This window comes from Lepisma saccharinum, chromosome 7, assembly GCF_977018435.1.
Source record: "Lepisma saccharinum chromosome 7, izLepSacc3.1, whole genome shotgun sequence".
NCBI classification, from domain to species: Eukaryota; Metazoa; Arthropoda; class Insecta; order Zygentoma; family Lepismatidae; genus Lepisma; species Lepisma saccharinum.
The window spans coordinates 34840149-34859860 of NC_139235.1; the positions used below are offsets into that span (position 1 = coordinate 34840149).

The following is a 19712-nucleotide window of genomic DNA, read 5'->3' on the forward strand; positions in this document are numbered from 1 at the left end:
CAATCAAAATGGAGAAAATTGAAATGCTCTTCCCAATGTAGATTTGTAGATTTTAATATTTTGCCAGAAATTATAGATAAAAGTAAGCGACTTCCAAATGTGCCTTTTTTCGGTTTATTTTGCCTTTTTTTTCTTCTTCATTTTAGTGCCTATTTTCCACATTATAAATGCATTTTTGCCTGCCTATTTTAACGAAAATAAATGCCTGAACTTCCGGGCTCTAGTTATTAGCAGTATAAAGTAAACTTAGACAAGCACTTCAAAAGTATTATTCTTTATGCTTCAGAAAAATTATGCACTAATTATCAGTTGTAATGTAATCACCACTGACTGATATTTTTTGGAGTCCGAGTGTCCTATGGAATCTGCAAAATACACAATTTTCTTCATATTTACAACAACACTGTGGGGAGAGATAAATTCTGTGAATTAAATTGTTATCTCATGTAAAATTATCAATATTTGAACTAGGGATGAGCTGATATCACTTGGAACTGACACTGATACCAATGCTTGAAAATTGTAATAATTAATAGTAGTTCAAAATATTGATTAATATTAGTGTATAAACATTCCATTCTAATTAATGCATTTTCGCTTTAAAATATTCAACGAACAGAATTTAAAATTACATTGTTATGTTAAAAAAAAAAGTCAGTTTCTTAATACAAAACTAGTGCAAAATCAAAAGAACCTTTAACTTTGCATAATATCCAGGATAATAAAAAGTGTCGTGCAGATTTTTTGCGGAAAATTATCAGCTGGTATCGGTAAATAAATTCTAGCTAATATATCGGCATTGGTGTCAGCTCTGTCCTAATTTTAACCTGTAGTGGTATCAAAAAAAACAACTCAAGAGTGATGAATTTTTTTTGGAGGGGAGGGGAATGACAGGCCTTTTAAGTGAAAATGAAATTTATACATTGAACTCCCAGTAATGAAAGCTAAAGGAAGAAGTCTTGCAGTCTTGGTAAGTTCTTGTTTGTTGAGGTTGATGGTTCATGAGGGAGGTGAGAGAGATTGAGTTTTTTAAGTTTGACTGTGTTATGCCACGATAAATAAAGATCTCCACCTAAATTGTCATTGAGATTACTTGTGTAGCATATAAACCCAGAAAATTCATAGTCCAAAACTTAGCAAAGAAGAACTTAACATCACTGCAAGACCGCAAGAACATCTTCCGGCAGATACAGTGAGTAGTGTAAGCGGAAACTTAACCGTGTCACCTTCGCCATTTCTTGACCAGCTCTGATGATGACTCCGAGATGGAGTCGAAAGCTTGGACAAACTTTTAAAGTGTCTTTTATCGTGCTGTTTGTGTAGTTTTTAACAAGTATGTTGCCGGCACATGACATAAGATGTTTTTTAATGTCAAATTATTCAAGTGTTTAGTAAGAGTAATGATTCAGTTTTACTAACCTTTCTCGGCTGCTTTGGATCGCTGCACCAGAAGAAGCATTTCCTGGTTTAAATTCTTCAATCCATGCTTCAGGAAATTATTCTCGCTTATCAGCACATCGGCATCTTGCACCATGGCATTGTTGTCGACAGAATTTCCACTTCTCTCCATCGTCTCAATTGCTGAGGCGGCGCTTGTTAACGGAATGACTCTTTCAACCGGCACGGCTCTAGGTTCATCCTTTTTGGTTTCCACTAGCTCTTTCTTTGGTGTGCTCCTGCTAGAATGGGAACTTAGATCATCGGTGTCGACGCTTTGGTGGTCAAGATCTTGAGATCCTGCAGGGGAGTTCCTACCCAGATTCTCAAAGATTCCGGAATGAGTGCTCCCAGAATCTTTTGGCAAAGCTTGTTTTGTCTGAAAACAATGATTGTAATACTTAGGTTAATTAAGACACATCAGCACCTGAACCACACATAAAAACACTTACAGGACAAGAAATGTGAACATTCAGATGTCACATTATCCAGTATTAGTTTTGAAAACAGTAGACAATCAAGATTATCTAACAATATGGATATTCAGTTGTGGATATATACCATATATTTGGATATCATTTTATCAATCAGGTAGGTTAATTATGACTAAGGGGCAGATTTTTGCATATTTGCATGTTTTTTCCTTGGAGGAAATTCACATGCTTTCAACGGATTTATTCATTTCGCTTGATTGGGAACAATCTGGTGGTTTTATAGTGCATATAAATGCATATTTGAGCTTATTGTGCATATATTGGAAGTAATTTAGTGCAATCATTTATTTCAAGTGTATCTTCCATCTTATTGTCCTTCGTGCCAAGGATACAATTACCTTGCCCTGGTTGGTTCAAGGACGTCCAGTAACAGGAAACTACACTTGTTCCAAAGAGAAAGAAAACCACTTTCCTACAAGTCACCCAATCGCCGACATCAAAAAGAAATGAGTCATAGTTCCAGGTGGCAGTGACTGCAGGGTGGCATTATTTGTTGCGTAGCTCTCAACACGTTGTCTTCATAAATCTGTGTGAGTGCCTGTCTCTCAATGGTATTTGTTTGAGTAGGGGATAAAGGGTGCATTTGGTTGCAACCGTTAATCCCTTGGGGGATGCTACATATATATGCTTATGGTTCCAAAGAATTTACTGGAATCTTCCCTCCCGATTTGGAAATATTTAAAATACTACAGTGTGTGATATTCTCCATCCAGTGTAAGAACGAAGTAAATGTAAAAAAAGAATGTGATTTGTGAATTTCAGGCTTGATTCCATAATTCTGATGTAGGCTCATTTGTACGAGGGCATGCTGAAAAGTAATGCCTCATTTTTTTGTGACGGTGTAAAGACATTTTGGATTTTGAGCAACCATGCATTGTACTCCTCAGACTTTCCCCTTTCTCCATTCCAAGTTTCAAACTTCTATCACCAGGGGTTGCTGAACTAGAGCGAGGAAAATGGCAGCATGTAACCATACTATGTCGGTGCACCTGAAAATTGGTGGGGTGACCGAGTTTCTAACTGCAGAAAACGTGTCCCCCGATTGACATTCATCAGAGAATGAAGGCTTTTTATGGCACATAAACTCGCACACAGCTTTCCCGAAGTGTGTAATATGCAGTGGTAACTTTGGACAATGCCGCGTGCACATAAAATAAAGTTAGGAGCGCAGATACACTGCAACTACGAACAATATAAAGTAGATGCAGCAGTAAAAGCCATTAAAGATGGCAAATTGACATACCACAAGGCATCTGAGTTTCTTGGTGTACCACGGTCCACCTTAGAAAATAAGGTAATCGAACAAACTCAAAACCCATCGGAGCACCATCTGTTCTTGATCCTGAAGAAGAAATGCTGATACATGGTATCTTAAAGGCAGCACAGTGTGGTTACCCTCTCACTAAATGGTTTACGTTACATTGTGAAAGGATACCTGGTCAGGTTGGGAAGAAAAGAGAAACGATTTCACGAGAATTTGCAAGGCATCGAATTGGCAAAATCATTCTTGAAGAAACATGCAAATATTCTTTCCGTTTGTCTGTATGAGAATATCAAGAGAGCTTGAGCTGAGGTCAGCTCGGAGACTGTTCAAGAGCTTCTTTTCAATCATGTACAACACACCTTAGAGAACATCCCACCTGAAAATGTCATCAATTATGACTAAAAGAATTTGTGTGATGACCCCGCAAAGAAACGCGTGATTGTTAAGAGGGGCATAAAACATAGAGAGAGGGTTATAGACTCTTCTAAGACTAGTATTTCTCTCATGGCGTGTGTTAGTGGCGATGGGAAGCTACTCCCCCATATGTCTTGTACAAGGCCGAACATTTATAGGACACATGGCACGAGATACAACAGAAACAAAAGTGGGTGGTTTGACCTGATTTTTGAAGATTGGTTTTCTACGGTAGCACTGCCATATTTAAAACAGCTGGAGGGACATAAAGTCATTATTGGAGACAATTTGTCCAGTCATGTGTCTTTATCAGTGGTCCAGGAATGTGAAAAACAGAACATTTCTTTCATTTTTTACCAACAAATAGCACACATATTCTTCAGCCGTTAGATGTGTGCTATTTTGGGCCACTTAAAAAAGCATGGAGACAAGTACTGACGACCTGGAAAACGTCCACACGTGGGCCTATCTCTAGAGATGCCTTTCCAGCCCTCCTGAAAAAGACACTACCAAAAATCGAAGCACGAAACGCGGATATCATAAGGAGTGGCTTCCGCAGCACTGGGTTAATTCCTTTTGACCCACAGAGGGTACTCAAAATATTTCCAGAAACATCTGGTAAAAATGAAAAATCCTGGTCGTCCAGTTTCGAGGCTTTACCTGAAGCACGCTACGGCTCTGGTAAGAGGCCAACAGTTCACCGTCGCAAATTGAATGTTCCTGCGGAGCAATCTCTCCTTGGTTGCCACTTCACTCACAATTAAGTTGTTGTCAGAAACCAGGCAGAAAATGAAGCAGTTGTTACAGAAAAGCAGCAAGAATATGTCACTGTGGAAATTGAGGCAGAAATTCAAGAGAGAGAACTAAATGAATATTCTGGAATTTCTGGACCGTTGATTGATTTAGAAAGTTTTGTTGAAGTGAACTACAATTATGACCACGGAAACAGGAAACAGACAAGACAGAATGTTGGCATTGCGGTTGACATAAGAGCACAAGAAGTGACTGTAAAATTCTTGCGATCGAACAGTGGAAGTAGAAGAATGTTTGTGTTTCCAAATGTTGAGGACGAGGACAAAGGACCAGATTGTCAAGATTCTACCAGCACCAAAGAAAAAACGAGTTTTCATTTTTGATGAAGATGTTATCTAACTGTTCCTGTATATACTAAACTACACAGAAATGTATTTATTATTTTGCTCTTTGTATTGTATTATCATTTTGTTCTTATGTAAATTTTTGTAAGATCAGTTTTGAAACAAAAAAAATAGTAAAGAGTCATAAAATTCCCGAAATTAAAAATTTTACCCTTAATAAAAGTGTTGAATAATATTTTTTTCCTAATTTTGAGTCCGAAATAACCTCATACGTGGGATAAATTCGGACAAACTCCTAAAACAAATAACTGTCCAAAATTACACCACCTACTGGGGTAGCTTCGGACACAATTTAACATTTTTTAACACCATATAGTGAATTACTCTGTACATTTTCCAATGTTCCATATGCTCCTTAAACATGTAGCTAGCTGAATAAAATAAAATTATGTACAATTGCCTCGTCATTAGTGAAATGTAACAAAAAAACTGTAAAAAATAACCCCATCTGACGGTACGTGTTTTAAATGACCAAGTATACTTGTTTCTTGTGATTCTCGCTAGATATCACCATAATCACTTTTGTTTCTCATCTATTTCTTGTTAATCCTGCAAGATATCACTGTAATTGCTTTTGTTTGCATTGCATTCTTAGTGTTGGTAGTAGCATCTCTAAGTCTGACAGTTCCAGCAGCTACCATTTTTCTTACACATGTTAGAGGTGTTTGTGTACAATATTTGTGCTAATGTGCCTTTTAGTTAAATGTTGAGTGATAACATGCCTTTTCCTTTGTAGCTTCATGCGTGAGAACAAAAAAAATGATGTATATTTTCATCACAAATATACTCGGGGTTTTAAAATCAGTACTTTTGTGAGGTCAGCATTTAATTGTTGAGTTCCTAAAAAATAACACTGGGGAACAGTGAAATTGCGGCACAGTGTTTGAGAGCTAATTTAGGGCAATTTCATGCTGCTGAATAATGATATAATAATATATTTCCTGAATTGGCTCTAATTTATGAAATAAATGCAGCTAAACCAAAATGGCGGAAACATAAGACATACATATAAATGAACTTCCAACAACAATTTAATATTTCTTATTGTGATTACAATCATTATTATAAAAATAAATTTATATAGGCCTATGATCATAATAATTAAGAAAATATGTACACAATGAAGTAACAAACTATGTGAAACGTTTTCTATACGATTTCCTGCTGTATTGCTTTTTAGGACAATCCCTCTGTAAGCTCCAACAGTGGTCGGCCATCATGTGGGAATCCCACCGTCCCTGGTACCTTTCTTCCATTATGCTTATATCCTGATGGAACCTTTCTCCCCGTTCTTCACTAAAATCACCAAGGTTCTCAGGGAATCTGTCAATGTGGCTATGTAGAAAATGTATATTCACACTCATATTAGCTCCCAATTTCTCAAAATTTTTCAACATATTTCCAACTATATCACGGTAGTTTTCTGCTCTGTGATTTCCAAAAAAATTTCGACGACGGACACAAAGCTCAGTCAGCCCTCAGATTCGATGTAAGACATGTAAGTTGTAAAATTGGCATAATTTATAAGTGTACGAATTTGTGGTGGTCCGTCAAAGATTCCTGCATTCAATTTTACAATACTTAGTCCTGGAAAAGTGTGGCATATATATTTGAAACAATCACCACTTGTATGTAAGGCCTTGACAAACTGTTTTATCAACCCAAATTTAATATGCAGTGGCGGAAGGATGATTTTGTCCCTATCTATCAGCGGTTCATGAATGATATTAGCTTTTCCCACTTATATTTTACCTTGGGGGCCAAACTTTTATTGTCCAATGCATTTCTCTAGCACGACTATCCCACAAACATAGGAAACAGGGATACTTTGTGTACCCACTTTGCTGTGCTAGTAAAAAATCCACCATCTTCAAATCCACACACACGAGCCACTTATGTTCAGCATATTCAATTTTTTTTCTAAAACCATTTTTATGTTTTGGTATTCTTCCTTAAGCTTTGTTGAGTGTCCGATATATTGCCTAGCAATGCTTCATAAGTTGCTTAGCAACAATGTACAAATTAATAAATAAGTTTCTTAATGGGAATTTCAGCCCATTATCAAATTTTGGTATTACAGAGAAAAGCGTAGAGTAATTTTACCTCCTACATTTTCCATGGTGTGTTTATTTTTATAACTGGAGTCAATTCAACTGAACCAATCATACAATTGGCAATCACAGCTGTTTTGTGTGCTGAAACTGTTATTAAACTTTATGCCGCAAAATAAAATCTTTTTTTTGTTCCCCAGTGTAATCTAATAGGTGCCATGATTATTGTACATAAGTAAAAAAAAAAAAAGAAAAAAAAGGTAAAATGCTCCCCTGTGCTTAGCACCATGCCATGAAGGCATATAGGGGTGTGGGGGTAATGCCCCACACTTTCTTGATCTGGTAGTGAGAGGGGGTGATGTGATCAGCATCATACCCCTGACTGCCTTTACACCCCCCCCCCCCCCAGGGTTTCCCCCAGGTACGCATGTTATTCGACGCTGGGTGGGCCGCTTCCAATGTTAGAAAAGTTCCCGAATTTGAATTGGCCGGGGATCGAAACCGGGACCTTCAGCATGGTAGTCAGATGCGTTACCAACTGAGCCACCGCGGCCACTAGCATAGCACTTGTACCTAAGTGCTTATTACATTCCAGGAATAAAAAAAATCATGCAAATTGAAACATATTTTTTGTAATAATCTGTACGTTAAGAAGTTAGTCATCTAAATGATAATTAGTTGAAAGAAGATATCTTACTTTTTGATGCAGGCATAAAAACACTGGAATAATTAGTCTTATTTCAATTCTCTCGTGTTTCACACTGCATTCTTAAAGTGTAATTACTCAACCCTGTTCAGCGACAACTTACATGTTCTGGACCGTTCTTCTTCTCCACTGGATCCGGACTATTCAGGAAATTAATGAGATCCTCATCACTTTGTTTCTCCTTAGCTTGCAGTGGCTGATTGGCTCCTAAGTTAGGTGACGATTTCACAAGAGGCAAAGTTGCTGTGGGTCGGGCAACTGGCGGAGGTGGTGTGTATCTCAGAGGTGGCGCTCGAGCAATGTCCCTGGAAGCAAATGCAAAATGAAGAATGCCATCACCTATTTGGTCATGGTTCTGATTGTGAAAATATGTGGTTACTACATCATGCGATTGTGTAATGGTTGTGAAATTAAGTTTGAAGTTAGAAAAACTAATGTGTGTAATACGGAACACAACAGTATCTGTATTGCCAAATTATTTCAGCTTTAATGCTATTAACTTCAAAGGTTCTCTGCCTCCATCGCCTGAGGTGTCTTGGATGTAAGTCTCATGCTACAACTTAGGTTCAAGCCACCTCAAATAATGAAGGCAGTGGACCTTCGAATTAATAGGCTAAAAACTGCAAGAAACTAGCAACATAGGTACTGTGGTTTACATGCAATTTTTAACTGTGGTTTTCCCATAACATCATAAATGATGCATGTATACTTTAAGGATGTATAAAGTATTAATTAGCGAACAATTATGTCATGAAATTAGCTTCTGTAAGTGACCACACTCATAAGTCACTGCTGTCTGAAACTTTGTTTGCATGGAAAATGTATACACATGCACCAGTTGAAGAAAAGTGTGATAAATATTAAGGCAACCAAACACTCACTTAAAACGTATAAACAGTAACACTAAGCAAATAGTGTAATTATAATGCTGAGCACCAAACCCGACACTACATAATGTAACTGTCACCACATGCACACCAGGATAACTTCTTGGCTTGTACAATGCACAGAGAGGGGGGGGGGGGGGAGAAAAGCAAGCATGCTTGCTCAAAGTAAAATTTGCTTCCTTTGACACTTGACGCTGCACATTGTTCTTTAACCCTTTATGGATGAGCAATGGGTATAACTCATATTACAATTTCAGTCCAATAAGACAGACTATAAAATTCTATTGTAAATGAATGACAAGTTATAATCACACTGCATCTCTTGTGCACGTGTGCTATTTCAAATTTCGAGTGCTAGATCTTGCATTATCTTCATAGCTGAATTTTACTTGTACTCATGTCAAATTAGGTGGAGCTTTTGTTTATACTCTTGAGAATAGCATTGAATAATTTGTATACATATTGTGGAAATATTTATGAGAATTTCGCTTCAAATTTCAGTTAGTGATGATTTTGATCCAAAAAGGAAATTTTTACTTACGTGAAATTTAGAAATTTCGTATTTCCACGTTGCACAATTTAATAGTCAAATCCTATTAATTTCGAAGATCCTCTGTCTTCATTCACTAAGGGTACGGCATTTGGAGTGGAGATGGTACCGCATCACTGCTTTGTTTGTTCCTGGGCGGTGATAGTTGCAAGTTCTCCCGTTCTGTGGTGCTGGCATGTGTATCCTGGTTTACATCGTCTGCTTCCTGTTGTCAGGTGGGGCTGCCAGGTGGTAGCTGGGGGGCTGGTGTCGTGCTGTTCAGTGCGGTGCAGTTCCTGTTCCCCACGTGGCTGGAGGGGTCGAGTATGCGCACCACATATTTTCTTTTTCTGGTCGGGGATATTTTTGTGGACGGTGTACCAAGTAGGGTGTGTCTGTCCATTGTCCAGGTTCAGTGCTGGTTTCTGTTGGATGATAGCATGGGTTTCTTTGACAGTGTTTTCTATAACAGAGCCTGTTTGGTGAAGGCTGGATACAGAGGCGATGGTGTGGTTTGTGGAGTGGAGGTGTCGAGAAAGGCCTGGTTTTGGTGTATCTTTTTTGGCATCTTTTACGTGTTGATTAATCCGTTCTTGGACAGTGCAGATGGTTCTGCCAATGTAGGTGTTGTGGCATTGGCAAGTGGCCTTGTAGACACCAGGGGATGCAAGTTTGGGTAGTTAGTATCTCTTGAAGTTGGGTAGTGCTCTTCCGATTTGGGATATGGGTTTGTGTGCCAGTTGGATGTTGAAGGGTTTGAGAACCTTGGCGAATTAGTTTGATGTGGTGGGGTGGTATGGAAAAGCGATCCATTTGGGTTTGGGATTTTGGTTCGGGTTGTCAGTCTCATGGATTGCCACCACCACCCGGCAGCGCCACCTGACAACAAGAAGCAGACGACGCAAACCAGGATACACATGCCAGCACCGCCAAACGGGAGAACTTGCAACTACCGCCACCCGGGAACAAGCAAAGTATTGACGAGGTACCATCTCTGCTCCAGATGCCATACCCTTAGTGAATGAAGACCTCAAAATTAATAGGATTCGACTATTAAATTGTGCAACGTGGAAATACGAAATCTCTAAATTTCACTTAAGTAATTTTAAACCGCGTTTACTGCATCCATCATGAAGGAAATTTTTATGTTATTTTTTTCATTAATTCATTCTATAATACATTAACAATATATGTTTTCAGTAACTTTTATTCCATGTTATTTTTTTTTACTTTCGAAAAATTGTTACACAAACAAAATATAAATGAGAAAATTTACATAACATGTAACATTATATATCTGTAGAAACAGGATGTAGATTTGTAGATTTCTGCAAAAATGTTAAAATAACATACAAAACATATTTTTCCATTTTTTGAAAAACAGCGAAAAACTCTGTACTTTCAGGCTCATCCAGAAAGGGTTAAAGGGAACAAAGATAAGAGGATATGAAGTTGTACCACTAAGTTTGTGTTACATTTTATGACTCTGAAGTGGATGACACTGTGTATACCTAGGTAAGATTCTACTGTAAGCCAATACCTTTTAACCAACACTGATTCACAGTGATGCCAATACTTAGGAATTGTAACAGTTTGAAGTTGGAGTTCGAAGAAGAAATTTTAAGTAAAAGATTTCCATTGGAACCATATCATAGTAAGCTAACAGAGTTCTGCTTTAAAATGGGCCTCTCCGATGGTGCAGTGGTAGCGTCGTCGCCTTGTAATCAAGGGGTTCCGGGTTCAATACCCACTGGAGGCACATAGTGGTTCGGATCCCACTTTAAACTGTAGCTCCAGTCCCTATTAGCCTTACTGTGCATAAAGCGAACTTAAAACACCAATTCAATTCTGAATTATAATATTAATAATTTCACAACACCTAGAATCCAGAAAGGAATCTATGATTAAATTCCAATCAATACTATCCAATACCAAAACCAGTGGTATCGAATATTGCATTAGAAAGTAATGCAAATCTTTCCCCATGATTAAGGCATGTGATCAGTTCCATGAAAGGAAGACAGATTTGGAAAGACGTTCAGAAATTTCTGGCAGAGGTGCAAATGACATTTCAAATCTATTATTTTACAGAAAGAAAGTGCTTTGATCATATTAATTTTGCCGAAGATGAATAATACAATACTAAATCATCTCCCAAATTATAAAATGTGCCTAAAATGAAAATGGTAAAAGAAAATACAAGATTTTGTAATAATAAAAGGAAAACTGCAAGACTCAGCATGTACCTAAAGAGTCCAGATTTTCTGAACAAAGTAGATCTTTTAAGAACTGAAACAAGTTCCAGCAGAACTTAAAATGGTCAAAAAGATTTTTTTACATTCTACAAATATTGAAAATATATACTAAATATTGAAAAACATTCAGCAACATATTAAAATTATATCAACCAAGTTTTGTCTATATTCATTGATATTTTTCAACCTATGGAACATATTGTGGGAGTTTCTTTGTAAACTACAGAAGTTTGCAAAGTTTCCGAGTTTCTTAACTGTGATTGGTTCCTGCACCAATTAACACACGGAACAGAAAATGTGGGGAAACAGAAAGTAACCTGGACCTGTAGTTTGTTACATGTGTATCATGAGCACATGCATCAAATAGTAATACATGTGGCTTACACTAGGCTGAATTGGAATATTAGACAAACCGAGCATTGTTGCAGCCTACAAAAAAGTACCAGGATATAAAAACTGTAACAACTTGATTCCTTTATGGTAAATATTGCAAAAAAAAAAAAAAAAAAAAAAGGAATTTTATTAGCGAGCAAATCAACCCACGATGAGTGAATTGCCATCTCAATAGTATTTGCAAAGTTGTGTCCTACAGGAAGATGTTGTTCCTATCATTTAAAATGTCCCCCTACCTCCAACATACACACTCACTTGGAACCGCTAGCATGCACAGGATTTTTTTCTGAGGGGAAAATGACTCTTATGCTCGCAAGTATGACATTCTCAAAATTGATGAAAGACTAAAACACTAAACGTAATACATGTTTACTAGTAGGATTCTTCGATCTAAAGAGTACGATCGTATTCCGTGTATTCCATGTAGTTTTCTTTCATTGTTGTCTAGATATTATCAATAGTTTAATAGACTTATGTAACCACAAAACTATTGATAATATCTAGACAACAGTGAAAGAAAACTACACAAAATTTCACGTCAATGCTCTAGTAGGAATTCTAAGCTGATGTAATGTTTCATATTTTGAAATATCCAAGAAGTTTTTCGAATGGAGAGGAAAATTTGAAAAAATTTGCCCATTTGCATGCCAAAGGTCCAGCCGAGCCTTAACAATGAACCGCGTGAATTTTTTGTTGTCTGAATCTGTAAAGTAATCCGCACGTTTTCTTCTTATAGTGAGATGGCAACATATAACCATGCTGATGATCTGCATAGCATGCTAGCAATGGTTTTCCCGAGCTAAGACCCTCGCCCGTAAGAAACGAAGGGACCTGACAGGGGTGTAAGCAGGCATGCCGGAAGATGGTGAAAACGTGCTATGAAGCCAATAGTCCGGTACTCATTCCTTGAGCCTGGTGAATGTTTTAATAGCATGCGGAAAATACATAGCACGCTGCAAATTTTTCAGCCTCTTACCATGAGAAGTTTCATTTCACTTCAGTGTTTTACTGAACTTCTTAAATCTATTAAATTTGTCCTTTTCTTTCTTTTCATTTTAGCAAATTGAGTAACGTGCTGTAGCACGTATTAAGCAGCCGCCACTGGCATGATCACATTATAATGACATGATGTAAATGGCAGTATAAGAGAGACCATTGTTGTGGTGTGTTGTCAGAGTGAGCACAGGGCTCACCCTTGGCCGATTTTCTTTTTTCTTTTTATTTAGGTTTGTGCATTATTTAGTCAATAAGTCTATGCTGATTCTAGAGGGATTTCATACCTATATGTTTTTGTTGTGTTAATAGAAAATACGAAACATGTCTAACGTAAGTGATTTTATATCATATCAGATTTGTGGAGAACTGTCCGAGAGTTCTTCAGGGCAGCTTTGAGAAACATATGCTTTTTGTTAGAGCTGAGAGTTGTTCACGCCAATAATGTACATGCTGTTTGAAAAGAAATAAGAATTTTGAAACAAAAATGTAATAAAGACGGGGCAAAAGGTATAATGATAACAATTACACGAAAGGCTGGCCATCATAAGAAACTGTTGAAAGTAACAGTCAGTGCTACGGGCAGACGCTTGACAATGGGAAGGAATAAAAAAGGGAGAAAAAAAGACAGACAATATAAATTTCTACCAGTATATTACCTTTTCTTGCTTTGGCCTTCCCAGGTTACCTCTGTCAAGTATCCGTCGTTGGGAAAAGAGTTCTTTGTTTCCTTTTGAAGGGCTACTGCTGCATTTTGGTCAATGCGATTTAGGAAGTCCTCAGCCTTTCCTGCAAGACCAGTTATCCACGACATGCTTCAATCGACTTGGAAGGTTTTAAGAGAGTATGCCTGCAAAAAAAATAATAGGATATATTAGATATATACATATTATAATAGAACATTATTCTTTCACATTTAAGTTAATTTCACACATTTAAAGTACTTTACCTGTTGCAGTTCATTGTGTAGTTTGGCTTAACATCTTTTTTAATAGTAATTACTACAGGAATGCATATTTCGTTGTCGACAGAAACAAGAAATGTGAAATACACTGTATCGTGAAATTTTCATGTTTTTGCAAGGTGAGAGGTGCATTTTCCTACCGGCAAAATGAACTGAAAAATGCATAAATAAACTCTTAGTAGAGTTTATTTACACATTCTGAAGTGTGAATTATCCTGCAAGTTACGCAAATAATGAAAAATTGATTAATTCTGCTGTTTATATTTGACAAGCAAAAATGGACTCTTTAACACAGGAAAAAAATTAATACTCTCACAACTACATAAATATTACAGTGTTACAATATATGCACCACTTTAACAAGAGGGGAGGGAGAGCGAGAGAGAGAGAGAGAAATATTCAAGTTATGAAAAATCTACTGCAGACCTATTGTACCATCCTCCACCTAATAAGCATGAACCACATTGTACCAAAGAGCACAGCCCAGATGATGACACAACTTGGCACTACAGCATTGCCAGTAATCTAAACTACTGCTGACCAGGGGCAAAGTAGTGATATGCTATGATCTCCATCACAGGTGCAAAAAAATGTGTCATCTGTTGAAATTAATCAGATAACACAGAAACATGGAGCTTTACCATTCAATATCTTCACCATGTTTCCTGCATATGTGTGCGTATTTGACCACTTTTTGGTCATATTCTGCATATTTTCATTTCTTTAAGGGAGAAAGAAGTTTCTAGTTACTTCAAAAGTAAGATAAACTTGCCCCTCTAGTATCAGTCCACATAGATAGATTTTATTCTGGGTACAAGGCTCTGTTGGCTGATTGATTGATTGAATTGTCGTTTGAAGTCCACTTTATGTATGGATAGGCTAATCGGGACCGGACCTACAGTTTAAAGTGGGATCCGAACCACTATGTGTCTCCAGATTTGTTGGCTGACAAACCAAAAGACTGTCATTTAGTTTGGGGAGTGCAACTCAGGATTCATAAAGTGAAGTGAAAATATGCCAGCATAGGGTATTAATTCTCAGAACAAAATAAACAGGACCCCACACTTTAAAATTTGGAAACTTATTACTTGTTTCTCTCCTGTTTTTTTTATTCTTACATAGGCAAGTAAACATATGAAGAAAAAAAATACAAATTTCAATTGATTGGGTGTTTCAGGCACTGAAGGGTGCCAGACAGTGGTGCATTTGCAGACTGATTGTGCCATGTTTCATGATCATACACCAGTTATTATAGGTGGACATGTCACTTCAAGCAAGACAGTGGCTCTATCAAGTGGCATTTTGTGGATTGTGAGTGGTTCAATGGAATGGTTCACATATGTGCCACTGACAGGGTATATCTATCCTATTACAGAACCTGGTAACAGTTCCGAATGTATAATAATTTTTTCAAAGTTTCATATGAGAAAGACGCAGTATTGTAGACATGATTGTAGTTCAAAAAGTGCTATTTATAGACAAAGCATTTTTCGTTCATAGAAGACATGATTGTGAAAGTAATCAGCACTGTGTCTGCAGTTCTGAAAAGTCCGATTTATCAGCAAAAAGAAGATGTAAAGAGTACCTTACACAAATATGCCAGTTTCCCATTGACAAGGCATTCCCCATACTATAGATCCACCAAGACATTTGAAACCCTTGCGTGGAGGCAGTGGCGCTAGTGTCGCTAAGCTAAGTTACGGGAAACCTGTAATTCGCATATTTTCCGAGGTTTCAGAAAGCTTGGTGGATCTATACTGCTACTTTGAGACCAACATGATGAGATGTTGAAAGCATTTAGGGAAATTATTCTAATGCTAAGAGCCCCAAACCTAACTCAACTAAGCTAACTAGGATACTCTTTCGCCCTACATACACGTAACATAGATGTCAGTAGAGGTCCGTAATCAAAATGACAGTAAACAAATTGCTGATTGCAAGAGAAGAACCATATAAGGGTATACAGAAGTGAAAAACCATTCTCAAGCAAACATGCAGTAAGTAATCGCTAAAACTCTGAAGTATGTGTTAACAGACAAATAGAAATCGAACCAATGCCAGCATACCATGTTGAAATTGGAATTAAACAATTGGAACTTGGACCAAGAGCCTAGCCTATGTTCATGAAATGTGCCAGTTTCTGCATCAGAAGGAACAAACACTTTCATCATGAGACTGGAGAGGAAGAAAATTGGTGTATAATAAAACAAAATGGGATCCCCTCCTGATTTACAACAGATGTCCCCCTCTCACCAGAAATTCTCATTGGACATTGGAATGTCCCTTTTCACACAAGTAAATAATGTGAAACATGTGAATCTATCAACTTCGAACTCCCTCTCCTAAAACACACTCCTAGTTACGCTAATGATAAAGAGTAACAGAAACCATTACTAATATGGCTAAATTAATACGTTCATTATGGTAAACTGGAGAAAGTGGCCATTTGGGTTCAATTGCTAATATTTTTTCCATATTTTTTTCTCTTTGTTGCATATACAATACACACAAAGCTCTTGATAACTATAACTTCCTCACATAGTAAGAAAACTAGTTTCACACTTGGAACAAAATTCTACAGAATTAATGGTTGAAGCGATTTGTCGAACTCGAATTATCTTCCAAAGGCATCTACAATTTTAATACTGCAGTTCAAAACCATAAATGACACTCTTCCAAATGTACAAAATAGAATACGTCCACTGAGAATGTAAATGTTCTATGCCCAATTTTTCATCTTAAACAGATATAATATTTTAACAATGGCCAATAGGAAGCTACTGCACTATCTATCTTTCATTCATGATCTGCAAACTGAACGTAAACCAGCATACTTATTGGAAAAATTAAGTAATCACAACACAATTCACAAACACGGGACACGTCGTCACAACGAACTTGACATTCCTCACCATTCGACTACGCTATATACCTCATCCATTTCTATATCTGCCCCGAAAGCATGGAATGCACTACCAACAAATGTTAAATCCATATAACTCAATAAGAGTTTCAAAATTAAATTGAAAGAAATGCTTCTACAGGAACAGCAGCACATACTAGAAGTGAACTGGCACTCAACAAACGACAAAACACTAATATTCTATAACTGTAACTATTGGAATTTTAATAATATCTTCAAATTATTATAATTATAATTATTTACTTAAATGCAACCTTATGGTAACAATCACATTTATATATATATTACTTTTCTTGTTCTTTCACATTTATATTATCTTATGACTAATATTACTGAAATGAGAATATTCATAATTGTAGGTAATGTGATTTTTTCAATTTCTCTTTAGTGTAATCAAGCTTTCCATCTGTACTCATATATTATATTATATATACTTATATTTTCTTATGTAGCTCATGACAAGGGTTAGGTGGCAGAGCAGCCTACGGCTGAACCTCGCCCGCTAAATAAAGGAATTATTATTATTTATTTTCACATGATATATTTCTTGGATTTTTATCGCCATCTTGCTGAAAGTTTGCATCATTGCAAAGGCTGATATATTGAAGCCTCACTAAAAACAAGAAGTTGTTTGGTTAGGTATTTATCCTGTAATTAATTATTGAAATTTCAGATAGAACAATTGCACGCAACACTAGCTTTGATTTGAAAGTGCCAGTGTTCTGTCTACCAGATATAACACTGCATTCTGGAAACTAGATGGAGATGAAACAATTTCTTTATAAATTTGTCACTCCGTAGCAAAGTAAAATAAAGAATTCATATTTTGGGTTAGAATGTAAGTGGTTCATCTCATACTCGGATGGTACTTATGATTGGTTGTGGAAATTGTTGTAAGGCTTCTTTGGCTGTTAGATTTGCATTCGTGTTGCTCATGGACGTCTGCAGGATTTTTTCCAGGGAGGGGCAAGTAAGGTAATTTTTTTCCAGGGAGGGGGGAAGCAAGGCATATTTTCCCACATAATAGTGATGCTGCCCCCCCACAAAAAACACCCCTTCAGTCTGAAATTATCATGTTCCTTCAATACCCTTATAATGATTAACATAAATTACTGTGACTGAATTGAAATTGTGTGTGAAATATATACTTTTTAGGTGGACCTTCATTTTCCAGGGGGGGGGGGCTTCCGGACGTCCATGTGGAAATTATACATTATGCACGGGTAGCTGACGGATAGCCCCACGAATCATTCACGGATAGCACCACGAACCATTAAGCACGGTAGCTGACCGATAGCCCAACGAACAATTTCCGATAAGGTTAGGTTACGTTAGGCAAACATAGTAAAAAAAGGGGGGTTTAAACACTGACAGGGGCTTACGTCATCAAACGTACGCAGCATCCGGTTGTCATAGGGCAAGCAAATGAAAGCAATAGCAATTGTGCGTCGGTGAGATATTTCTCTTGAAAAATACATGATTTCCCGGTCAAATATATTCCACGATCAAAGAAAATACCTTGACGAACGTTGTAAACCTTGGAGAAACTCATCTCCGTAAGTAGTTTCTTGAGTAAAATTGAAGAAATGTGTCTCCGATGTATGAAACTGTTACAGAAACAATTGCATCTTAAATACACCACAGCCAAAATATCTCGATTTGTTTACAATTTGGATTACATTTACATTCTCAATGGACGAATAGTCAAGCTACTGACAGAATATATGCAGATCTGGAAAAAATAATGGTAAATTTCTCGTATCGGACAAACGGATTTCTTCAAATTTACAGGAGAAATTACTTACCGAATACAGTTTCTTTATACTTGTGGAAGTGTTTTCTCGCATCGTTCATTGAATTTTGCCGGTAAATAATCTATTTCTCGATATAAATGTGTGATCGATGCACGAAAGCTCTTTCTCCATTTACTTCCAGGTGGATGTAGCCTGTGTGTGATGACGTAATCCGGGTCAGTGTTTCCAAATACGTGTTTTTGTAACTGAAGAAGGCACGTTTCCGAAAATGGTTTGTGGTGCTATGTGTGAATGGTTCGTGGGGCCATGCGAGAATGGGTGTGGGGCTACGCATATTTTTTTCGAAGCCAATTTTTAATTGTAACCTATACGTGACCCTAACTAACCTAACCTTACCGGAAATGGTATGTGGGGATATGTATGAATGGTTCGTGGGGCTATGTGTCAATTGTTTGTGAGGCTATGTAGGTATTTTTGGGTGCAGTGGTGTGGAAACACGTACGGTAGTGAAACTGTGACCGCCATTTTGCATGTTACCGAAGGCAAAAAGAAACGAAGAAAACTTACTCGATATGTCGCAAATAGAGCTTATTTCCGTGAAATATGAGAAATGCCACCTTCAGCAATGTTTCTCAATGCAGAATACGTAAGTACGAATATTCAAATTAAATGAACTAGCAAATTTCAGCCGTTTGTGCGATACGAGAAATTTACCACAATCATATTTTGGATATTTATATATAAGCTTTATTCCATACAACACCCATCATTAGACCATCACGAACACACATAGCACTAATGTTAATTTCTATTGTGAAAATAGCAATATTACAATGCAAATCCCCAAGGTAAGTTTGTGAAAGGATTTTTTTTTGGTGAAAGTAAGGACCAATGAAAAGTATAGCTTTCACCACAAATTGAATGTCGAGTTACTGAACAAGTTTTTACTGTAGTTTTAACCATGCAAACAAAGAATGCGAGGAAAAGTTCCAAACAAGAGGAATCAGTGATGTACTTTTTCTTATATCCCCTTAAATTTCTCAAATGATTACACGGCAAGATCTAAATCTATGGACCACTGAATTAACACATACCTGAATTCAGATTTTCCTACCAATTCAAATTCAAAATACACTAAACGCAAACATGTTTCATTTGTAAAATTGCTTTAACATGTTTCAAAACCGGTAACACATTAATCTCAGTGCAAATTCAGTATATCTTCGCTGCGATTGTGATTTGGTACACGGCGACACATCACCACCATCATGCAGTGTTGTCAAAATCCGAGATACAATTTCCCTTTAGCATGGGAAAATAAAATCCCCTTTTTGTCTAATTTTCCCTTCTTGAAACTCACAACCAGAAAAAAAATGACAAATTGAAATTATTATTTTTGTTGCTCACGTTACACGTTCACAGGTGTAGAAATATAAAATTGAAATAAACAATCAATCCATGTTGGAATGGACTGGTGTAGGTTCGTGAATA

General features: G+C 37.0%; 1 protein-coding gene across 2 annotated transcripts in view; it reads right to left on the reverse strand.

The window, feature by feature from the left end:
* The window catches only part of LOC145989803 (golgin subfamily A member 5-like), a 53833-nt gene extending 34330 nt beyond the window's left edge, over positions 1-19503 (reverse strand). For both annotated transcript variants that reach the window (XM_083125156.1, XM_083125155.1), the window contains exons 1-4: positions 19316-19503; positions 13240-13430; positions 7627-7828; positions 1420-1816 (exon numbers count right to left, since the gene is read on the reverse strand). In XM_083125156.1, the coding sequence (XP_082981282.1) occupies positions 1420-1816; positions 7627-7828; positions 13240-13394 (754 nt within the window). In that variant the 5' untranslated portion in view covers positions 13395-13430; positions 19316-19503. The remainder of the gene's footprint in view (positions 1-1419; positions 1817-7626; positions 7829-13239; positions 13431-19315) is intronic.
* Between the last annotated feature and the right edge of the window lie 209 nt (positions 19504-19712).